We start from the raw sequence: 20382 nt of genomic DNA on the forward strand, positions 1-20382 counted from the left end.
ACTTGATATTGAGCATCAAAATAATGTCTCTTGCCGCCTGCTATACTTTAGCCACACCCCTGTCATAACTCATGAACTGTTTGTCTTAGACACTTGTGGGAGCTGGCATCACTGCACTCAGCAGAGAGTTCCTTTTTTTATTATTGATTGCCCCGCCCCCTATTCTTTAGCCATGCCACGTTTCATGATTCATTCACTGTTGTAGGAGGCATCATTTGACCCAGCAGAGAGTTCCTTTTTCATTAGTGACAGTTTGCACTGCCCCTATACTTTAGACACGGCCCTTTCATGAACCATTTCTTGTAAACACTTATGGACACAGGAAGTGGTACAAAGTTTGCAATACATCATAAATAGCAAAATAGCAATACATCACTTCCAATGCCGCACACTCCACACAGGAAATTAAGTCTTAATAATGTGCACAGAGTCCAAAAGTCACACAAATGCACAACCGCTTTGACCAGCGTCCAGCCAGCATCCCCTGACATGCAGGGAGTTGCAAGGGCCCATTCATTGCTACTTGCAGCTTTAATTTAAATCTGTCCTTACTCAATTGAGTTTTTGATTTGTTTTGATGTTATCTCCCAGACAGAGCAGACAAAAAGATACAAACTGCTTTACAGCTTTTCATATTCCTTCTGTGTGTAGCTTCTCAGCTTGATAAGGTGTCTTAAAGCCTGTCACATTAATTGATATTTAACATATCTCTGTATTTGAAAGACTTTTGGAAAATGTTACACCACTAAGTGGGACTGAAGTTGCTATGAAAGACATCTGGGGACTGTTAATCTACTAAGAAACTGAAATTCCTTAAACATCCAAGCAAGAAGAAGTTGTGTCTTTGAAGATCTGTGTTTAACTTAACTGCATCTAAATAGAATCTGGCCTTAAGTTAGAGACAAGTTTCCTCTGTCTTGTAATACACTTCACTCATGCATTGTGGGACATCATGTGGGTCACGGTTACTTATCCAAGAGGACACTGGCCCATTTTAAAGACAGTCTTGCAAATGTCACATGGCTTGGGTTAGAGGCTTGAGGGTAGCAATGCTTCATAATCAGCCACCAACCACGAGATCACAGGGAAGAGCAGAAACACGGGGAATTCAACAAAGAGGATTTCTGAAGCAATAAGTGACTCATGGAATAACATGGATAATCTGCTCATTATCGATGCTCTATCATTTGTTAGGATTCTGAATGTCAGGAAGTGTGATTATTTGCTCTTTTAAACATTGTGTTTCTGACTTGCATAAACCCAAAATTAAATGGTCTGATAATTAAAATGCTGAATGTTACTGATGTTCTTTGTTTGAAGGGAGATCTTGTTACGTCAAGCATTGCATCAACAAGTGTTTGTTTTTTCTTTCAGCCCGCCCACCCCTCTGTCTCTTTCCATCTCTATCTGTATTGGATGTTCAGCCCTTGTGCTCACTAACTCTTTTGTTCGCCAGAGCATCCCTCACATTGCTATGTGCCTGACTGGAGACAGTACTCACTAGCACCTAGTTTATATGAAGACAGAGAGTGTTTACTTCCTAAACACTGTGGACGTAGGAGTTGGAAGCAAGGGAAAAAGGGTGGTTTGGTAAGTAATAGTATCAGCAGCACTGTGGAGTGGTGTAGTTTGTCTTATGATCTAGAATAATTTGCACCTATTTCTCATACAGTATTGTGATACCTTCCCATAACAGATCCGTAACAACGATGACCTCCGGCATTCTTGTAGCTACTAATTCCTTGCAGTGCATTTCTGGCATGCCTCATGATAAGAAGTCCAGTTGAGCCAGGGGGGTCTCATTAATACCTCCACTGTAAAGGGCTTTTATTGTGGGCTGAAACTTGAGAGCTGTGAGTGGTTACCTGAGCTCCAAAGGGATGACTCTCCGCAGGCCAGCTGACCACCTACGAAGAGCTCAGAGCTGGAGGAGATCAGGAGATGAGTCCTACTGGGAAAGCTTAATAACAGAGGGGGAGGTTTTGCACCGTGTTTCTCGCCCTCCACGTGCACCTCGGCCCCAGAGTGCCATTGAAGGACACCAGCTGGATGGCTGGCTGGAGCACCTGCAGAGGATAGAGAGCGAACTTCTCAGAGCCCCAGTTCATGATCAGGTTCCAGCTTTCAGTGACTGGACAACATCCATGCCTACGCTTGACAAAGAGGCAACCGGACGTGCTAAGAGACAGCCGGGGATCCCCTCCTTTAGCAGGGGTTCATCTTCATGTGGAAGTCCCAGCCTGTGTGAGAGTTCTCTGGGCAGCCAGGAGTCCCTCCAAACTGGGTTTCTTTCTCCTCCAGAGCACAGAGAAAGCTGGGAGAGAGCGCATATGATGCAGGCCCCAAGGAAGGAGCAGGCTCAACTCAGTAGTCTTGCTCCAGTCAAAATTGGGTGGCTGCCAATCCAAAGAAGAGTGATGATGGTGGGTGATGCTTGCAACCAAAGCCAGTTTTTGGACCACTCTACTTGCCAGGTAAAACACATAACACCCAACCCTTAAGCATATATTCAGAAAGTTTTCTAAAAGTTCTGGAATTCTTCAATCTACATTTATATATGCAAGGTTTTAAGAATTAAGAGGAATACAGACAACAGTTACGTTCTTAACCTTCTGAAAGTAATCCACCCAGTTAATTTTGGCCAGCTTCTCTAGTCTAATTGGAGATTTATTTTGGAGCATTGAGAATACTTCTTTCAAAGAAACCTCATCAAACAACATTTGTGTCTGTGCTTTAGGGTATCAACCTTTTAAAACAGGCCTTTGCAAAGACGCTGGACTGATTTACCCTGGATTTGGCACTGACATCCTCTCAGGCTGTGTGACTGTGATATTGACATGTTAGTGAGACAGTGTAAGCTCTGCAAGTCTGAATGTAAAATGCTGTGTAATGGAGGTGATGGTGCTTAGTGCCAGGCAAGGCAGACTAAAACACACAGAGGGCCATAGTGTAGTGAAGTCTCAGTTACCCAGGGAGAAGGCAGAGCTCCGGCATCCTTTGAAAACAGCTTACTCTGCAGGAACTCCACACATTCTCGGAAGGTTTACGACTCATTTGGAGCTGTGGCGGCAGAGATTGAGCTTTGTGCCCTGAGAGAATGCAAGTCAATGTACAGAGAAAATTCAATGGGAGACTAGAGTATTACCCACTGAACTGATAATATGACTTCAAAATCGATAAGTTGCTGTGCTGCACCAGGGATTTGACTGAATTGATGCACAAAGCATCCCTTCCCTTGTGACTCTTCACTGAAAAAAAAAATATGTGAAGTCAGTGTTGAGATTTTGTTAGATTTTCACTACAGTAACTTCAATTACAAATAGGTTTAACTGATATTAATGAGCCCTAGTTCTTAGAAATTATGCTTCATGGAATAGTTTCTGGGGAAACAGTGCTTTCTTTGGCGAGAGGTAGATGAGATGATTGATACCACTCATGGCCATACATAATGATCAAGCTGCCGGTTTGCTTAGCTTAGCACAAAGACTGAAAACAAGGGAAAATGGCTGGCTAGTTTTTATAAGGGATTAAACAAACGATATATAATGTGTTAATTAGTACGCTTTAGAGGTCTTGGTATGTTGTTTTACCTTTGGACAGAGCCAGGCTATACATTTTCAGTCTTTGTGAGAGGCTAAGCTAACTGGCGGTAGCATTACCTTCATATTTACCATACACACATGAGAGTGATCATCTCATCTAACAAGAAAGCATTTTTACCAAAATGTGAAACTATTATTTTAAATCTATCAGATGCCAGGATTGTACTGATGCAAAGGTACTTTTTGTGCAATCAAGTCTTTTAATAGGCCTTTTTTTTACAGGTGAAATTGAAACAAACCATCACTCCAACATTTCAGAAGAATCTAGCAACAGCAAACAGGCCCCAGGGTATGTACTGACCTTGCTGTATCAGTTTACAATCAGTAGCATAACAGCTGGCTTTTCAGTTGAGTAGGCTATAGCACAAAAATACTTTCATAATTCCAACAAATGCACAATTATGCAAGTGTGATATGTAAGAGTTGTACCTTAAAGCAATACGTAAAACCAAATTTAAAAACAAGAAGTAACTATCTTGCACAACAGAACATTTCCAAACACACACACAAACATTCCGTTTCAATTGATGTTTACTGCCGATCAGTGCTAGAACAAATATGGCCACAGGGTAACGGCAGGGGCCGGGTTAGCCAGAGGGAAGAACAAAAGCTTATTTCAGGGCTGACTTGCCACACAGTTTACCTGCCTCTAATCAGCTCCTTGCAGCAGTTTTGCCTCTATCCTCTTTCAAATGCTCCACAATGACTGACTGCACGAACACTTTAAACAACCCCCCCCTCCCCCAAAAAAATTTAAAATACAGCTGGTCCTTGCTGTGCCACAGTATGCTGGCAGGATTGCAGGTAAAGGAAATAGACGCTATTAGGCTTGAAAAGGTGACGAAAAGAGAAGGAGAGGAGGGGTGGGAGGAGGCAGGAAGATAAGGAGAGATTCAGCCTGATTGGAGAAGGAGCCCTGTTAATCTATGAACATGGCAGCCCCACACTCACTGGATTTGATCTGAGGTTTGTCCTTGTTTATACATAGATTATCCTGGCAAGGCTGGGGCTGCTTGCAGAAATCAAAGCAATCCATCCGTGGCAGCAAGGAAGTGCAAGTGTTTTAAGGACCATAAACCTTATTAACATCATGCACACTGTTAGTTAAAAGCTACATGCACAGGCTGTGTTGATTAAAATGTCTAATCATGTCATGTTGGACTATTATAAATCTCCATATGGTCTATAATATAGGTTGGATTGCTATTTCACCAAGCCTTATGAGCCGTATAGCCTGTATAAGCATGAAGATCAAATATCAAAAAAAATAATAAGTGAAGAAAAAACAACTTGGGGCTTTGCATTTGACACACAAAAGGGCCTATTTCCAGCAATTGTCTTAGATCAATTACAAATCTCTTAATAGTCAACCAAATGGGCCATAATTATTCACATTTCACAGTGAATAATAATTCTATGCAGCTGCATGTACACAACAAATTGGTCACGGCTGAAATCCCAGCAATGAGTTGAAGAAAGATAATTAACAAGAAACAAGAATCTCTGTGCAGGACTGCATCCAAATATGTCTTGTTTCAATGCTAGTCGTTATGCTCAGCTGTCAGTACATTTAAATACACAATTCCACATCCGAAACAAATTAAACTTTGGAACGTTACGTTACGTTTGGAAAAAAATCGTAATTACGTAAAACGTAATTATTCCAACTAGAACTGACTCAGTTACACTCCAGATAGCAAATTACCCCTCCTCTTTCTCAGTTTTTGTCTCTCTCTTTCTGGTTGTTGCTGAAAACCCTTGCAGAAGTAGTTTTAATCAGACTCGAGGTCTTATTGCAGACACTCAGTGCCCTCTCCCTCTGCAAAAGTCACATTTAACAAACTAAACTAAAATGGCCTAATGTTAATGAGCAAATGATAATGAAATTGGATCTTGTGCTCCAAGGGTTTTCATGTCCTTTCCACCCTGCTCACACATATAAAACTCATGTGGATGAGGAATAAATTGGGAGGGCGGGGACTTTAGAGGGTATTTGCCATATGGCCTTGCTTCTTTATTTTCCTCTGGGATATTAGGCTTCTGTTGATACAGAAAAAATGGTTATTTGAGCTCAGCTAGTGGAGGTAATGAGAGAGGCTCATTCATGGGGGTCACAAGTTGTTGTGGGGCCTTTTATAGAAAGGAAATGAGACAAATAGTGATGGCAGCAGGTGGAACAAAGTGTCAGAAAGACTTTTAGTAAGACCTCTAAACACACACTTCTTTGTTTTTCAGATGTAATCACATTTGCAAAGTGGTGCAATTTTCACCTTGCCTCTTGTTTTCTCCCTTAAAATGAAAAACACCATGGATTATCCACACAACATTGAAGGGTTGTCCCAAAGTGAGAGCTAGTCGCCATGGTAACAGCAGCAGGTGGAAATGCAGCCAGGCAGGCAGTCAGGGTGGCAATATAGAGTATCAGTCAGGGCTGAGAGGCAGACCAGTCAAGTTGCTACGTCTCCTGAGGAAGAGAAGTGGCTCCAGGGTGGTGCTAGATTCACTTTACTGTGAGAACGTCAATTATTGAAAGTGTCAACATTGACACACAGTTAGCTGAATGCCTGAGTTGTGTGTGTGTGTGTGTGTGTGTGTGTGTGAGTGTGTGTGTGTGTGTGTGTGTGTGCGCGTATGTGAGAGAGAGCATGTCTTGTGAGGAATGTGACAGTGAATCATTTGTTTTGCCTTGATACATAGATGAGGAAGAGGCGGAGAGAAGTCAAAGTGCTTTAGGTGAGAAGACGTGGCAGACACCCGATCACGGCTCTCCCAATATTAAACAGGTAACTGAAAACACCTCTGGTATGATTGTTTTTCACTTTCTTTTGAACACATACGAGCTCAGGAGATAATGGCTATCAGTGGGTCTGTGTGTGTTTGGGGAGTGCATACAATATCTGCCTGGATACTGAGATGACATTAAGTCTTCTAATCCTAGTGTTATGCTTATATTATGCTCTGTGATGCTTAGCCCAGTGTCTCCAATGTCTAACCCTGATAAATGTAGTGTTTCAGTGTAGGACACTTACAATATTGGACAAACCAAGGGTTCTCATTCCACAACAGTGTCTTCTACTAAGAAAAACAGGCAATAGAAGAAAGTTATTCTTTTTCATTTGTACTTAATTTAGTCTAATTTCGCTTGCCTCCTTGACACCTAGACGCCTACACATATGGACCTATCATTTATGTGTCGAGAGAGTCTCATTAACAAGAAGAAATGCCAGTAAATAATCACTTATGTTGCAATCCATCCGTTTAAAAGCTGAGGGAAAGATAAAAAACCTTTCAGATTGTGGCATTTAAGTTTAAAAAACAAAATAAAAGATACTCTATGGAACTCGAAAGAGTGGCTTAAAGGTCCAGTGTGTAACATGTTTAGTTGTTCATTACCAAAATCTGTGTTGCCCGTTCACAAACTTGTCCTTTTTCATGAATATTTACCTCCACCATCATTTCCAAGTATTCCTTTTGGCTTAAAATTTTACATTTACATTCGCATAAACTGGGGTAGACGCTCCATATTCATGCGCCATCTTGAAATATGTTAGCCGGTAAGGGACATACAGGACATACTGCTCTGCCTTTCGCGTTTTCACTGTCACACGATAAACTCACAGGTGCTGCTAAGGACCACACGTATTCAAAATCCAACTTTCAGGAACAGGAGTCTTCTTCTTCGCCCAGAAAAAGAAAAAGGATATTGAAAAAAGCAAGAAACTGGCTTTTTGAAGCGTGAAGGCTACCGTAGCTGTAATACGTACTTTGAACTGCGTGGTGCGAGAGAGTTGATTGCGATATATGATCTCTACTCTAGATGGGAGAAATTCCTACACATTGGAACTTTAACAAATCAGACAAAAAATGTACGAGGTCAAAGCTTTGCTGCCTCATCGGAATGCACAACATTCACTGATTTTGCTTTATGAACCATTATCAGCACAGATGTCAGTGTCCGTCTACTGTCTGTCTGTCGGCTGCAGCAGCAATTTTTTCAAAGCAATGCCAAATTAGATGTTTTATACAGTTGACAATGTCTAATTTTTGCCTTACACAATATTTCAGTGGACTAAAATTGATTGCAACCTTACTTACCACTGTCTACCTGTCATAATCTTAAAAGTTATTTAATGAGTTGATTGGTTTACATCTGAATTTGATCATAAGATAAATATACCAGTGGCCTGCAGAAGGTATCTATAATTATTTACTACTGTACAACTCTGTACAACTCTGTTTACTCTCTTTGGTGAATAGTATTTTGTTGACAGCCACAAGTTGGTGTGCAAAAGCCTGGTCAGAGCTAAATCCCATCACATTTGTTTAGAACGAGGTTTATGCAACATTAGTATATGAGGGATCAGGGCGGTATGTTACATCATATCAAACCTGCTGGCAGTTACAACAGGGACAAATCAGCATTTCTCCATGCTCTATATAATACCATTAGAATCCTCTGGCCCAAGGACCAGAATCTTTGCTTTTTTTGCCTCTCAGTTTCTATTGAGGATAGAGTCTCATTGTGATTCTGCGAGGGATAAGTCACGCTGTGTGCTGGCTGGCTTTGCTTGCTGCTGCTTCCATTGGGGCATTCACTGTGTCAAGCATGGGGAGAGTCATCTGACTAAAGAACAAACAGCAAAGCCCTGAGGAAAGATAAGCCAGCTGACCCTCTGTTAAAATGTAGTTTTAGAGAGCAGTCATATTGTCAATATCTCATGCCATATTAAATGAGGCTATGCTCCATTTTCTGTATTTGCCACGTACAGATGAACGTACAGCATATGTTTTATTGTGTGTTGATGAATGACAAAACATTTAGCAAGAGACATTAGCAACAACAGAAGGGTGGGATGGGGTGTCCATGTATAATTAAGGAGCTTTATCACATAGAATCTCTTTTATTCACATGCTGTAGGTGCCAGAAAAACGAAGCTTTCCTGCGAACGAAGGCTACAGACCTGTAGGCTGGCAAGCTCTGAGGAGAGGCTGGAATACCAACAGGGTGTCAGCTTTCCCTGGAGGCAGTCAGTCCAATGAGCTCCCCACAGGCACAAGCTCAGACCCCAACAGGAAGTCCTCTCTGATGAAAACAACCAGCATAGACCCCCTCAAGCATGCTCCTCTGCATCAAACAACTGTTGCCGATCCCTTCAAACCCTCACACACTGTGCTGCAAAGGACAAACAGCACAGATACAAACAAGACACATACGCCTTTGCATAGAACAGGCAGTGTTCAGCCTATAAGGGCAACAGCCCCGCTGTATAGAACGAACAGTATCTCACAGCCTTCACACATACAGACAAACTCTGCTGTGACTACACTCATCCCTCAGAACAAAGCCGGCTTCTCCTCCATCACCATCTCATCCAGGAAATTGAGCAGATCATGCAGTTTGCCTGGCCCCGACACCTGCAACCACTCTTTCCGATCCAGTGCATCCGCTTCTTCGCCACTATCCCACCAGTCCATGGACCCAAACGCCAGGCAGGTCACAGTGCAGAGGAAGGCCACTATAGTCAAAGTGACAGAGGAAAGGATGATGTCCAGCCCGAGCACAAAAAGGGCGGGGACCCCAACAACTAGCCATACTTTGGACACAGTGGTCCACAGAAGAAAGGCTACCATCATCAAAGTGACAACGCATAAGGAGAGCTACAGTCCAGCCAAGGCAGGGTCTGGGACGAGGCACCCAGAATACAGACACAGCTACACAGAAGGAGTGTACAAGGAAAACAGCATGTGGAGTCCCGGAAAGCATTCACAACACAATGCAGCACCTTCATATCACCATCTGGATTTCAAAAAGGGGCCAAACTCAGCCGAAGCACCAAATGCATCCACTTCAGATCCAGAGAAAAATGGCAGAACACTACACAGATCCACGCTGAGTCTTTTTGTGAGCAACCTCCCTGCTATAGCAGCACCAGCTCCCTCAGAGGTTTCTCCAAAGGCTGTTGGACAGAGATCGGACAGGCCGCACAGACCACTCAGCTGTTATGGCAATATGTTTGGACACACTGAGCAAAGCAAGGAGAATGTGACACAACCAGCCACCAGTAAATGGAGCTTTGAGCAACCACAAGAGACCAATATCAACCCTGTGAACTCCGACAGTAGTTTCATCAGCCGCCGAACAGCAGCAAAAGAAACAGATCAGCTAGTGGCAGACACCCTGAAGCCAAACGGAGGCCAGAAAGAAAGATTGCCGCCAGAGATTGCAGTGAGGAGAGCGTCCCCCTGTCTAACTCTCATCAAGGCTCCGGGTAGGTTTCTCGGTCCCACTTTGACAGTCTTCCTGTCAGCACACAGGCTCCCTTTATCTCTGATCTCCATTTTCAAAGGATAGCGATGTCTAAATATACACCTCCTTTGTGCCATTTGTGTGAAGTTACTAGAAACACTGCAGCGTTCTGGGGCCTAACTCTGAAGTTTGATATTGTCTTTCACCTTTGATGTCTTATTGATGGGCATTTTAGGGTTGTTTTCATGTGATTCCTTCATCTGATGCCTTGAGTGCAATTGACACTCATGCCAGATATCTGTGCTGATGTCAAATAGCATTTCCCAGACGCAGAGGCCCATTCTCATTTTCACCTTCTTTCATTTTCCCACGCATCTCTTCGCACGCATAATCTATTCTAGTCCTCCTTTTCACTGACAGCACAGGGGAGGAAGAGAAATCACAAGCTGGTAAACACGGTGAAAATAAAGTATTAGGATGTGTTAGAGTCAATATTGGCATCCAGATCCTGCAATGTAGCTATTACATTTGGGTGTATTTCTTCATGTTATGGGGGACAAAACTCTTTTCACACGAAAATCTACTTTGGGATTGATGCTTGGGTTTTGGTTATGGTTTAATGGTTTAGGAAAGTGAGTTGTGTTCAACATTTTGGTGGACTTATTTGCTTTCTCAAAGATATTTTTTGGGGCATTGTAGGCCTTTATTTATATAGGACAGCTGACGACATGTAAGGGGAGAGAGAGGGGGAATTATATGCAGCAAAGGGCTGCATATCGGAGACGAACCCGCGGCCGCCGCGTCGAGGAGTAAGCCTCTATATATGGGCGCGCGCTCCACCAGGTGAGCTACCCAGGCGCCCAGCCTTATTTGCTTTCTTACCAAGAATTAAATGAGAAGATACCTCTGTCATATCTGTCTGTTGAATATGAGGTGACATGGAAATGGGAAACAGATGCCTCTGTACAAAGGTTAAAACAAAAAAACCTTCCTCCCAGCACCTCTTCAGCTCACATTATTTCGTCTGCACTATTTGTGGTTTTCCGGAGTGTTATGTGCTGGACTATTTCTTGGCCGAGCGCAGTAACTTCTTGGAACCTCTGCTGGTTGCCTGGCGACCTCACGGTGACAACAAGGCCATCAAACATGTTAATTGATGAGCAAGGATTTGGAGAGAGCCAGGCTAGCTGTTTCCCCCTGCTTTCAGTCTGTATGCTGGGTTGATCTAATTGCCTCCTGGCTGTAGCTTCATAATAAATGTACAAACATGAGACTGATATAGACTCTCTCTCTTCTAACTCTTGGCAAGAAATGAATAAACGTTTCACCCCAAATGTCCAACCTTATTTCTTAGTAAGTCCAAGTCTTCATATAGTTAAGTAAATTGCACATCAAGATGGAAATTCTTTCAATGCTTAACTAACTGATCAAATATGTAAGATGCAGGGTCATGCAAGGCCTGGCTGATGCTGTCTTATTTATCTGTTATTGCGCTAGGATTTTAAAAACTGGCACTTGAATGTTTTTTTAAAAGTCTAAAGTCGAGTCTTTAGGCAATCAAGTCTCAAGTCCTTATTTCTGTGACTTAAGTCTGACTCAAGTCCAAGTTTCAAATCCTCAGTTCTCAATGGATGTAGCTATTATTTGGGAATGCTAAATATTCAGGTGAATTAGTAATATGAGGAGGGAGGTTTCTAATAAGCGAGTGTGTTTCTTCATTCATGATGTCTTTTCTCTGTGTGAAATTATTAATTATTCCTTAATCGCATTCATTAAGAGTGTTATCAATTAATTACAGAGGCCTGGGGCAACATCATTTAAATTCAACGTTTCATACAGTCAACCTCCGAATGAGGCAGGACATTATGAAAAAGTGTTCAAATCTGCCTGTAGTTCATGGCAGCCGGTGTCACTTACTCTTCAGTTACATCAAAGTCCTCTTGCGTTTTAGATCCCCATTCACATCAGTCTCAAGAGGAAGTGCTTGCCCTCAATGCAGCTGCCATCATAGCAAATATCAAACTCCAAAGACAACTTAGTAAGAAGAAGACACCAAATGGCAATTGTGAGAAGGACTCCGCTGCATCACCCCAGGGAAATGCTGGTATGATCGCTTCTCTCTTCCCCTCATATGTAATCATATTTTCTCACCTTATAAAACATTGATCTTTAACTGTAAATGTTGCAAGCTCAACACTTTGTTTTCATGGTCTTTGATTGAATCAATACAGATCAAGGGAAATTCCTTGGCTCTTACTTACTGTGCCTATTTGATTAATACCAAGAAGTAACTTGTCATTGCAGGCCTAGTCTCGCATTGCCAGACCTTCCTCCACAGCACTGGGGGGAGGGTCTGGCTAGTCCACACAGCATTCCGAGATGGGAGAAAAACATGCTCTGGTTTATTGGCATTTCTTTAAACCATCACAATCGTCATGACAGAGCCACTGTGCCGCTCCAAAATAGCCTCAGGAAGGAACTTGTTTTGGTGAAACGTGTACGTTCAAAAGTTGTTTTAGTCGTGCAACAGAAAACTCAGATTGGACAGATAGTCTAGCTGGACAGATTTACCCTGTAGAGATCTGAGGAGCAGTTAACCATAGTCCTCATGAATCGAAAGGAGTTTAAAATTCTAACACAAAGAAAGCGGAAGGTATCTGCTTTCTTTTACCACCGGTACGGGAGCATTCTCGGAAGTGGAACATCGTGGATATAGACTATGGCAGGCCCAGAGGGCTATTATGCATTGTGTCCAGGCACGTGAAGCCAACACAGGTGTAAATAAGACGCAAACAATTTGATTTTCTCTGCCTTAGCTGTGACAGAGGACGGGAAATGTATGAAGCCACATCCAGATCAAAGAACAGTCCAGCGCCACAACCAGCCTCATGCTTCATTTGTTCCACTGAGCCCTGACCCTCAAACTCTTTCTCTACAGGTGAGTTCAGAGGTATTTTTTTGCCAATAAAACAAACTCTTGGGGATTTAATTCTCCAAATAAGAATGTTAAGCATATAGGTATGATGATATAAAGATATGACCCTTCAGAACAATGCAATGTCTGTATGTAGCATGTAGCACGACCAGTATAACCAAAGAGTGATGTTGTTTTCTTGAATTGCATTAACGAAATATAAACATATTTTTTTTGCTTTTAAATCCCTATGTAGTTAATTATCTGACCCCTCAGGTCTATCTTAACCCCCAGGCTGGCAACCACTGTAGTACACTAATGGGGGAATAACACATTTTTTATTGGCTTTTGAGTTTTCCATGGGGTGCCTCAGAGCTATATTCTAGAGTGGGGGGATTTGGAAATGGGAAGTTGGGCTTAAGTGTTTTGTCAAGAAGAGCAATATGTTTCTGGTTTTGACAGGACGCACTGCAGCAGTCCAGACCAGACTTCATCAGTCGTTCCAAGAGCAGACTGCAAGAGCTGGAGCGAAGAGCACAGGAGAGGAGGGATCTGGCGGATTCGGTAGACCCACGGTCCGTTGCTGCTCTCAGGCAGGGGAGAGCCCACAGTGCCCAGTGTACCTCTCTGAATGGTACTGTGCCAGCAGCCTCCCTCACCTCTCTCATCCACTGTACTGCCTATTATCCTATTGCAGCTGCAGTGGCTGTTTGTCACATCATAATCACACACATATATGTACAGAACAAAGAGCAAGAGGGGGTAGTTTTCAGCCAATATATGTTGTTTTTTCAAGGCTCAGAGCCAGAGCGATATTTTTGGATTTAAGCTTCTGATAAGTAACATTTTTCTCAATCATACATACTATTCACATTTAGTATGCTTGAAGTGGACAATCCACTAAAGTCCTCTACTGTAACCCCAAATACTGACTAAGCAGTAGTTTTAGACAGGGTGATCCACCACAACTACTCACAGGCAAACAACTCATTAAGATTTGGTACAGGAATGAATTTGTGGAAATTGCATAGAAAAGCGTAACGAATAAATAAAACATATATAAAAAGGAAGGAAGAAAATGATGAAGAAAATCACATAGCAGGTCAGAATCTGAAATGTAATAAAAAGACATTTTCAGCCTGGTTTATCATCTAAACTATTTTTAGGCCTACTGTTAAGGAAAAACATGAAGGAGAGAAAAAGAGAGAGAACTGGCACACCGGGCCAAGCTGTGACTAAATACAATAAAAGGCACTTGAAGTAAGATATGAAACAAATAGCTTTATTGCATATTTATCTATGCAAGTGCTCCTTTATTGAATAACAAGGTCTCAGAGCGATTGCCTTGGATTGCATTGGATTTTAGCAAAAATATATCTGTGACCTTCAAATGTCATTAGGCTCTTGATGCAGTGTTCTGTCTGATGAGATTCCAAGGCTTCACAGTAAACAATAAAGAGTTTAAAGATTTGTGACAGTGATTTTGTAGCTCTCTCTGCCCTCTACTGGCCTTAACAAAAAATACACCAGTAGGTCACTGACAGCTGGGAAATCCCATTTTTCATCAGTGTTCATGTATAAATGTTTATGAAAACTTTCAGTTCTTGCATCATGGTGGAATTGTACTTGTCTTGAGAAGCCAGTAGAGAAGGTGGAATGCATGGCTTTGTATATAATAATATTGTCTGTTCTTTTAGGAGGTTCCAATATGATTGAATATGATTTTTCTGTAAGACAGGTTTTCAGTCCCTTCAAACACAATGAAAAGCTAGAGTGATTTACTGCTATGCTTCAAAACCTTCAACTTAATCAGCATTGTGTGTGTGTGTGTGTGTGTGTGTGTGTGTGTGTGTGTGTGTGTGTGTGTGTGTGTGTGTGTGTGTGTGTGTGTGTTTCCAGATAACCTTTTCAAACCCAGGGATAGAGCCATTACTGGGAAAGAAATGCAGCTGAGATCTAAGCGGTGAGTTCCGTCTCAATCTCTAACTCGGCTCACTGTCAGATGCTTCTTCTTTGTAGGCAGATGCATTCTTATCTCTTGTACTGCTTTCACATGTGAAGGCATAGCCTGTAATAATGACATGTCCATACAAAGTATGCTGCTTTTTGTTCCTCTGCCAAGATATTTGCCGTGCCTTTTCATCCTGACATGTTCTTTTTCTCCCTTTCCTTGCATCACTTGTTTATTTTGCTTCCTGGCAGATCCACCTATTAATCAGGAAGACATTTTAGACTGAGGTGTTAGACTGTGGATTTATACAGAATATAATGTATATTCAATAAACAATGTAGTTGATAGACAGTGAATAGTGGTGCATGGAAAGTGAATGACTGTATTTGGATAATAGATACTGTACACACGTTTGCTACATTTTTTTAAATAACCCCAAACTGCCATATTTTCTTCAACAATCTTAAAAGAAACGAAATGATCATTTTGTTACAGTTCGCATGCTGAGGTGAAAAAGAAAAAACAGGAAGAGAAGAAGAGGGAGGCGTGTTTGAGCAACAGACAGCGAGTTGAACTTTTTAAAAAGGTAATCTCTATATCTTTTTTTGTCAAAACACAGATAAATAAAACCAATTAAAGCTCACTAAGCTGCAGTCGAACATTCAACCCCACATCATTGTATTTTTTGTTATTTCATTATTGGGAAGACGCCAAATATGCCAATTCAGGCTTACTTTGGGAGATTTGTGTTTAGAATGATGCAAAAGACATCTAAAATATTTTAGAAGAACTTCGGCAACCTGTTACACAATATACAACATATATATATATAAAAAAATATATATATATATAAAACTGAAAGAGAGCGTATTTTAAGTGGTGAGAAGAACATGAACTTACATTAGTGCAAACAGACTGATTCTTATGTTCCACACCGGCCTATTTTGATTTCCCTGAAGTTGTTTTAAACAAATATTTATGCAGAAATGATGCACTGAATCACAAAATCCATTAAAATATGGAATAAAGCTTGCCGCAGTGTCAACAACTGTGCCTGAGACACTGAACAGAACATTAATTGTGTATATGACCCACAGGCAATCAAGCAAGTAATAACACACCTTTCCTCTACAAGCTCAATTAAACCTTGCAAAAGGTGAAACATTTTTCAGTTATGTCCAACAGTGGCTTTTTCTCTCTTCACAGCAGTGCAGCTGTTGAAATGAACTGCTTTGAATCGCTTACTAAGTCCATTAGTGTTAACTGAAAAGACTTTGAGTGGAACACATGAGGTTGAAGGTTGAAAATTTTTAGAAACACAATATCAAGGGGGTGGATGGGATGCACAGAGTATTTTTGGATATTCTTCCTGTTGAGGCAGACAAATTGGCCTTGAGGGCTGAGGAGTTGGATGTTTATTATCTGAGGCACATGTTACGCATTATACCCGATAGTGCTCTAATGACGCAATTAAAGTATGAATTCAAACTTTTATTGAGTGTCACTGTCTCTCTCTCTTTTTTTTTTTATAAAATCTTCCAAGATCTGATAAATCTGATAATAAGATATGTAGGCTTACATTAATATTGTAGTATGTATCGTGTAGTCATTTCCTTCCACTTTTGATCTTTGATTTTGTTCGGCTGTACTGATTTTATGTAACTCTGGGAAGAAAGAAATGATAAAGATGGGAAAATATGTAAATGTCAGTTCTGCTTATTGGTAAAATGAGTCCCATTACAGTGAATATTTAAGCTTTTGAAGGATTTCTCGAGTTTGCCTTTGCTTTCAGAACAATACGCTTATAATTACACTAGATGTCGCTGCTGTCAAACCTTTCCTATTTTCTTGCACTTCTCCCAGGAGTTTGATTAGAAAAGATTATTTAAAGAATTCTAGCTTCAGATGTATTTTCAGCAAGTGAGTTCAGACCTATGTTTTTATTGCATGATCAATAACTATAACCCAGGACAGAGTTTAAATGCTGAAAGAATTGTAGTTGCTCTCTCTCACACTGCACTGCCCTTTCTCTCATTATGGAGAGAAACTGTGAACAGCCTCATTGTGCTGAGTGTATGAGGGCTGTGTTCCTCGTAAAACAAAAGGCCCTTCAGTGGCAGAGATAGCCATAGTGCAGTGCCACCAATCAGCCAAGCTGCAGACAGTGTGGGTGCTCACACACAGCTGCTCCATCTACACTGCTGCTGTGGCAGATAACACAGGGTAGAGGGGCGATGCCAGAGATCAAGCGAGATCCTGAAAGAGGAGGTGAAAACCTGAAGAGGACGGCAGGGATGAGGCTTCGCTCCTGTTTCTGTGCAGAACTGTTTGATTCGCATCTAAAGATGGAAGAGAATGTGTGTGTTTGCCTGGATTGCTGCATGGGTTTTTGTGAGGACTAGCCTGGTGATCTATGATAGCCACCAAGTGTTTTAGTAATCTGAGCATTTTCTTTTCTTATTGCAGAAACTGTTGGCTCAGCTTCTTCAAAGGAGCAACAGCTGAAAAGAATGACAACAGATGACGATGATGACATGAAAAAGCCTGTAGCATTGCATAACAGACTGATGGTGTGAACTTTGACCTTTGACAGTGCTGAATATGAGTTAAACTATCAGTGTAGGTCAAGATATACCTCTAGCTGTCCTTTAGCTAGCCTTTAGTTTGTTTCCCTCATGTGTAACCATTACTTATTATTCAAGTTACAGAGCTTAACATCTGTTTTTCTGTAAGATAAAGCCATGGCAAGCTTTCAGAAGCCCAGAAGGTCATTTAACATCGCTTACTGTAGCACTGTTTTGAAGGTTTTCCAGAACCTTCAAAGACTCTTTTGCCCATCTGGATAAATAGATATTTCTGATGCACAATAAAAGAAGACCTTTAATCAGTTTTCCTTATTGCGACTCTACTTTATTAACTAAACATTAAATGAATGAGAAGTTTATATTAATGTGTTGTACAACTCCATTCATGGAGATATGTCCATCTTTGCTTGGATAAGAGACACAAATTAGCAGTTTAGGACAGGTTAAATTGTCTTGGGCAGATGACAGAAAATACTTGATGCACTCGGACAGAGTGAATTGAAATACCGTCGAAGCAGCGCTAAGTATTGTTAAATGGCCTTCTGGGTTTTTGAAAGACTGCCATAAATTATGTCTTATGTCTTTTGAGAAAAAACACATGCTGATCTCTGTGCCTCAGCTGTCCTAGCTGCCCTTGTGATATGCAAGATGGCCAAAATGAATGTATGAAATCGTGTCTCAACATTCTTTTTTGGTTGTATCACGTTGTATCACATTGAGCATCATATAGACTCACTGACTGACTTTTGATGTAAGATATAAGCCAGCAATGTTTGCAGTTTATCCGTGTTATCTTGTTTTCAGTTGACTGCAAATTGCCTTTCTTTCCGGAATACTTTGTGTGATGGGATGCAGAGTAAGCTCTCACTGCATGATAAAGCACTGATGCTGATGTCCTCACACAGCCACTTTCACATGATCTCATGTGACGTGAAGCAGTGATACAAAACAAAATCATTTAGAATGCTTCACAGTCCCTTCCAGGACAGTCTTCAACCGCCATCCTCATTATATAACCAATAATCAGAGTGAAGCATGAGGTGGGCTCTGCCATTATTCGGTGCCAGCTACTAGCTGTTAAGATGGAGCAATGTGACCTCTTCTCACTGGAAATGCCCTGTTAATGGACAGTGCCGATTTGAATGGATCTTTTGTCTCATGACGGACTGGAGCCCGCCATTGCAGATTTAGATTTGTGGGATTTAAAGAGAGTGCTGCTCACCAACATGATGGAGCTGGGAATAAATCAAAAGTGAGATGTGTGAATCTTTATTTGTGAGACAACAGAGCAGACACTTCATTATTCCTAATTGTTATTTTACTCATTAGCCTTTAAAGTCAGAGTTCTTTCATAGTTCAGCTGTTTCATCTATCTAATTTTGCAATGATGTCTTTGGTTTTTGTAAACCTTATATTAATGTCATATAAGTGCCCATACATGTGTGGGTGTCTTTAGACTATAGGAGATCATCAATAACAGCACTCGTGGTTCTGTTTGTTTCTTTTTTTTTAAATTAGTAATTTTAGACTTGAAAGTAGAACACAACTATGAACCATGACTGCTGGTTGAAGGTTATTTACTCTGTGTGTGTGTGTATGTGTGTGTGTATGTGTGTGTGTGTGTGTGTGTGTGTGTGTGTGTTTTCTCTATTCAACTTTACATAGAAGGTTTCACTATGCAATGTATTTCTTTAAATTTCAACTTTAGGTATTTTATAATTGAAATTAATTTGATGTATTTAATATTTGAGTTGTGTTTAGATATTATTTTCTTCCAAATGTGACTGTAAAATATTTGTCTCTAAGTACTGGTGAAAAGTTGTGTCCCCCCCCCCCAACTGTATCGACATAATAACAGAGGTTAGATAAAATAATTTCCATGAAGTTGGGATTTATTATTGTGTATTATCTGTCCTTGCACACTAACAGAAAGTCCTATTTTACTGTCTGCTCCCTGCACCTTATCTTTCTTCAAGCATTCTGGTTCTTAAAAAAAGCAAAAGATCAGCTCTTTGTAACATCCTATAGAGCTGAATGTTGAGTTCCAGTGAAATCGGCATGCAGAGAAAAACTCCTCGGTAGTGTTTTATTTCCATTCATATTTTATCCTGAAAGAAGAGTTTGGAGAAATTGAGGTTTCTGAGCATCATGTCACTAGGCTGCACCCTATAGTTCCTATTTCAAACGGTGTGAGGCAATGAATGGATGCTCCTGTGACTATACCTTAAAGTGTTCATGCTCGAAACACACTGCACCTGGAAAGCTGTACTTTCATTTTCTACTGTTGGAAGAGAAAAAAAGCTTTCAGGAACCAAGCCTGGTTCCAGGCCTGTTGACACCTGCCTGTGTTCTGCCTGTATTCCCTTCTGAAGTGGGTGGCCATGTGGTGCAATGCAGAGTGCACAATGAGTGCATGATTGAGGTGAGCCACAGTGTTTGAATGGGCCATGTACAGAAATCATTTAGTGCATGGTGCCTTGATAACAAGTCGAGTAGCTTGTTGTAAGTGTCATGAACAATTTCTGGTGAGGAACCAAGCAATGCATGAGTCAACATTATGCTGGATTTGAAAGACTACATTTTTTCCTCACATAATGCTGCTTCTAGCGTACTCTGAATGAATAACAACATATACATAATAACATCTGTGAGTGAGGGCTGTGTAGGATATATTGTTCGAATTTACGCTCACTGTGTGGGCTGCCACAGTATTTGTGAGCCTATCGAACCCGTTGGGTCAAGTTGAGCAACGGATACCAAGAAAGTGGCCGGAAATTAAGTGGTTTGACTTCAAAATAAAATTCTAGGTTCATGCTCTGTGTCTGGCAGCTTACAGGCCGGGTCATGTCTGTTCAACTCAAGTTCTGTAAGGTCTATGCAAAACTCTTATCTGTAATTTGACAAAATAATATTGCCTTAATGTTGCTTTTTCTGGACACCACATTCAATTTCTGATGTGCAAGGTATAGCTTGTTTTGTCTGACCAAAAGTCAAAAACGTTCAATTTGCAATGATATAAAGGGAAGAAAAGCAACAAATCCTCTGTTTTAAGACATTAAGACATAAATAATACATCAATGTTT

At 41.0% G+C, this 20382-nt stretch overlaps 1 protein-coding gene across 2 annotated transcripts; it reads left to right on the forward strand.

The window, feature by feature from the left end:
- Positions 1–1469: 1469 nt before the first annotated feature.
- On the forward strand, positions 1470–19151 carry c21h10orf90 (chromosome 21 C10orf90 homolog). Of its 2 annotated transcripts, XM_039789395.1 has the most exons (11): positions 1470–1590; positions 1697–2474; positions 3825–3891; positions 6300–6385; positions 8521–9871; positions 11801–11953; positions 12666–12787; positions 13226–13397; positions 14663–14726; positions 15210–15300; positions 17181–19151. In XM_039789395.1, exons 2-11 carry the CDS (start codon positions 1881–1883, stop codon positions 17217–17219), a joined length of 2739 nt encoding a protein of 912 aa, XP_039645329.1. In that variant the 5' UTR covers positions 1470–1590; positions 1697–1880; the 3' UTR covers positions 17220–19151. The 2 variants fall into 2 exon arrangements, with proteins under 2 accessions (XP_039645329.1, XP_039645330.1); XM_039789396.1 differs by lacking the exon at positions 11801–11953.
- Positions 19152–20382: the final 1231 nt, after the last annotated feature.

Source organism: Perca fluviatilis, chromosome 21 (genome assembly GCF_010015445.1).
Source record: "Perca fluviatilis chromosome 21, GENO_Pfluv_1.0, whole genome shotgun sequence".
Classification (NCBI taxonomy): Eukaryota; Metazoa; Chordata; class Actinopteri; order Perciformes; family Percidae; genus Perca; species Perca fluviatilis.

What these genes read in the sequence shown, in the direction of transcription:
- c21h10orf90 (XM_039789395.1), top strand. Translation starts at nt 1,881, where the DNA reads ATGACTCTCCGCAGGCCAGCTGACCACCTACGAAGAGCTCAGAGCTGG. An exon ending in AACAGCAAACAGGCCCCAGG is followed by an intron (nt 3,892 to 6,299) that starts GTATGTACTGAC and finishes CTTGATACATAG; the next exon opens with ATGAGGAAGAGGCGGAGAGA. An exon ending in ATGCAGCTGAGATCTAAGCG is followed by an intron (nt 14,727 to 15,209) that starts GTGAGTTCCGTC and finishes ATTTTGTTACAG; the next exon opens with TTCGCATGCTGAGGTGAAAA.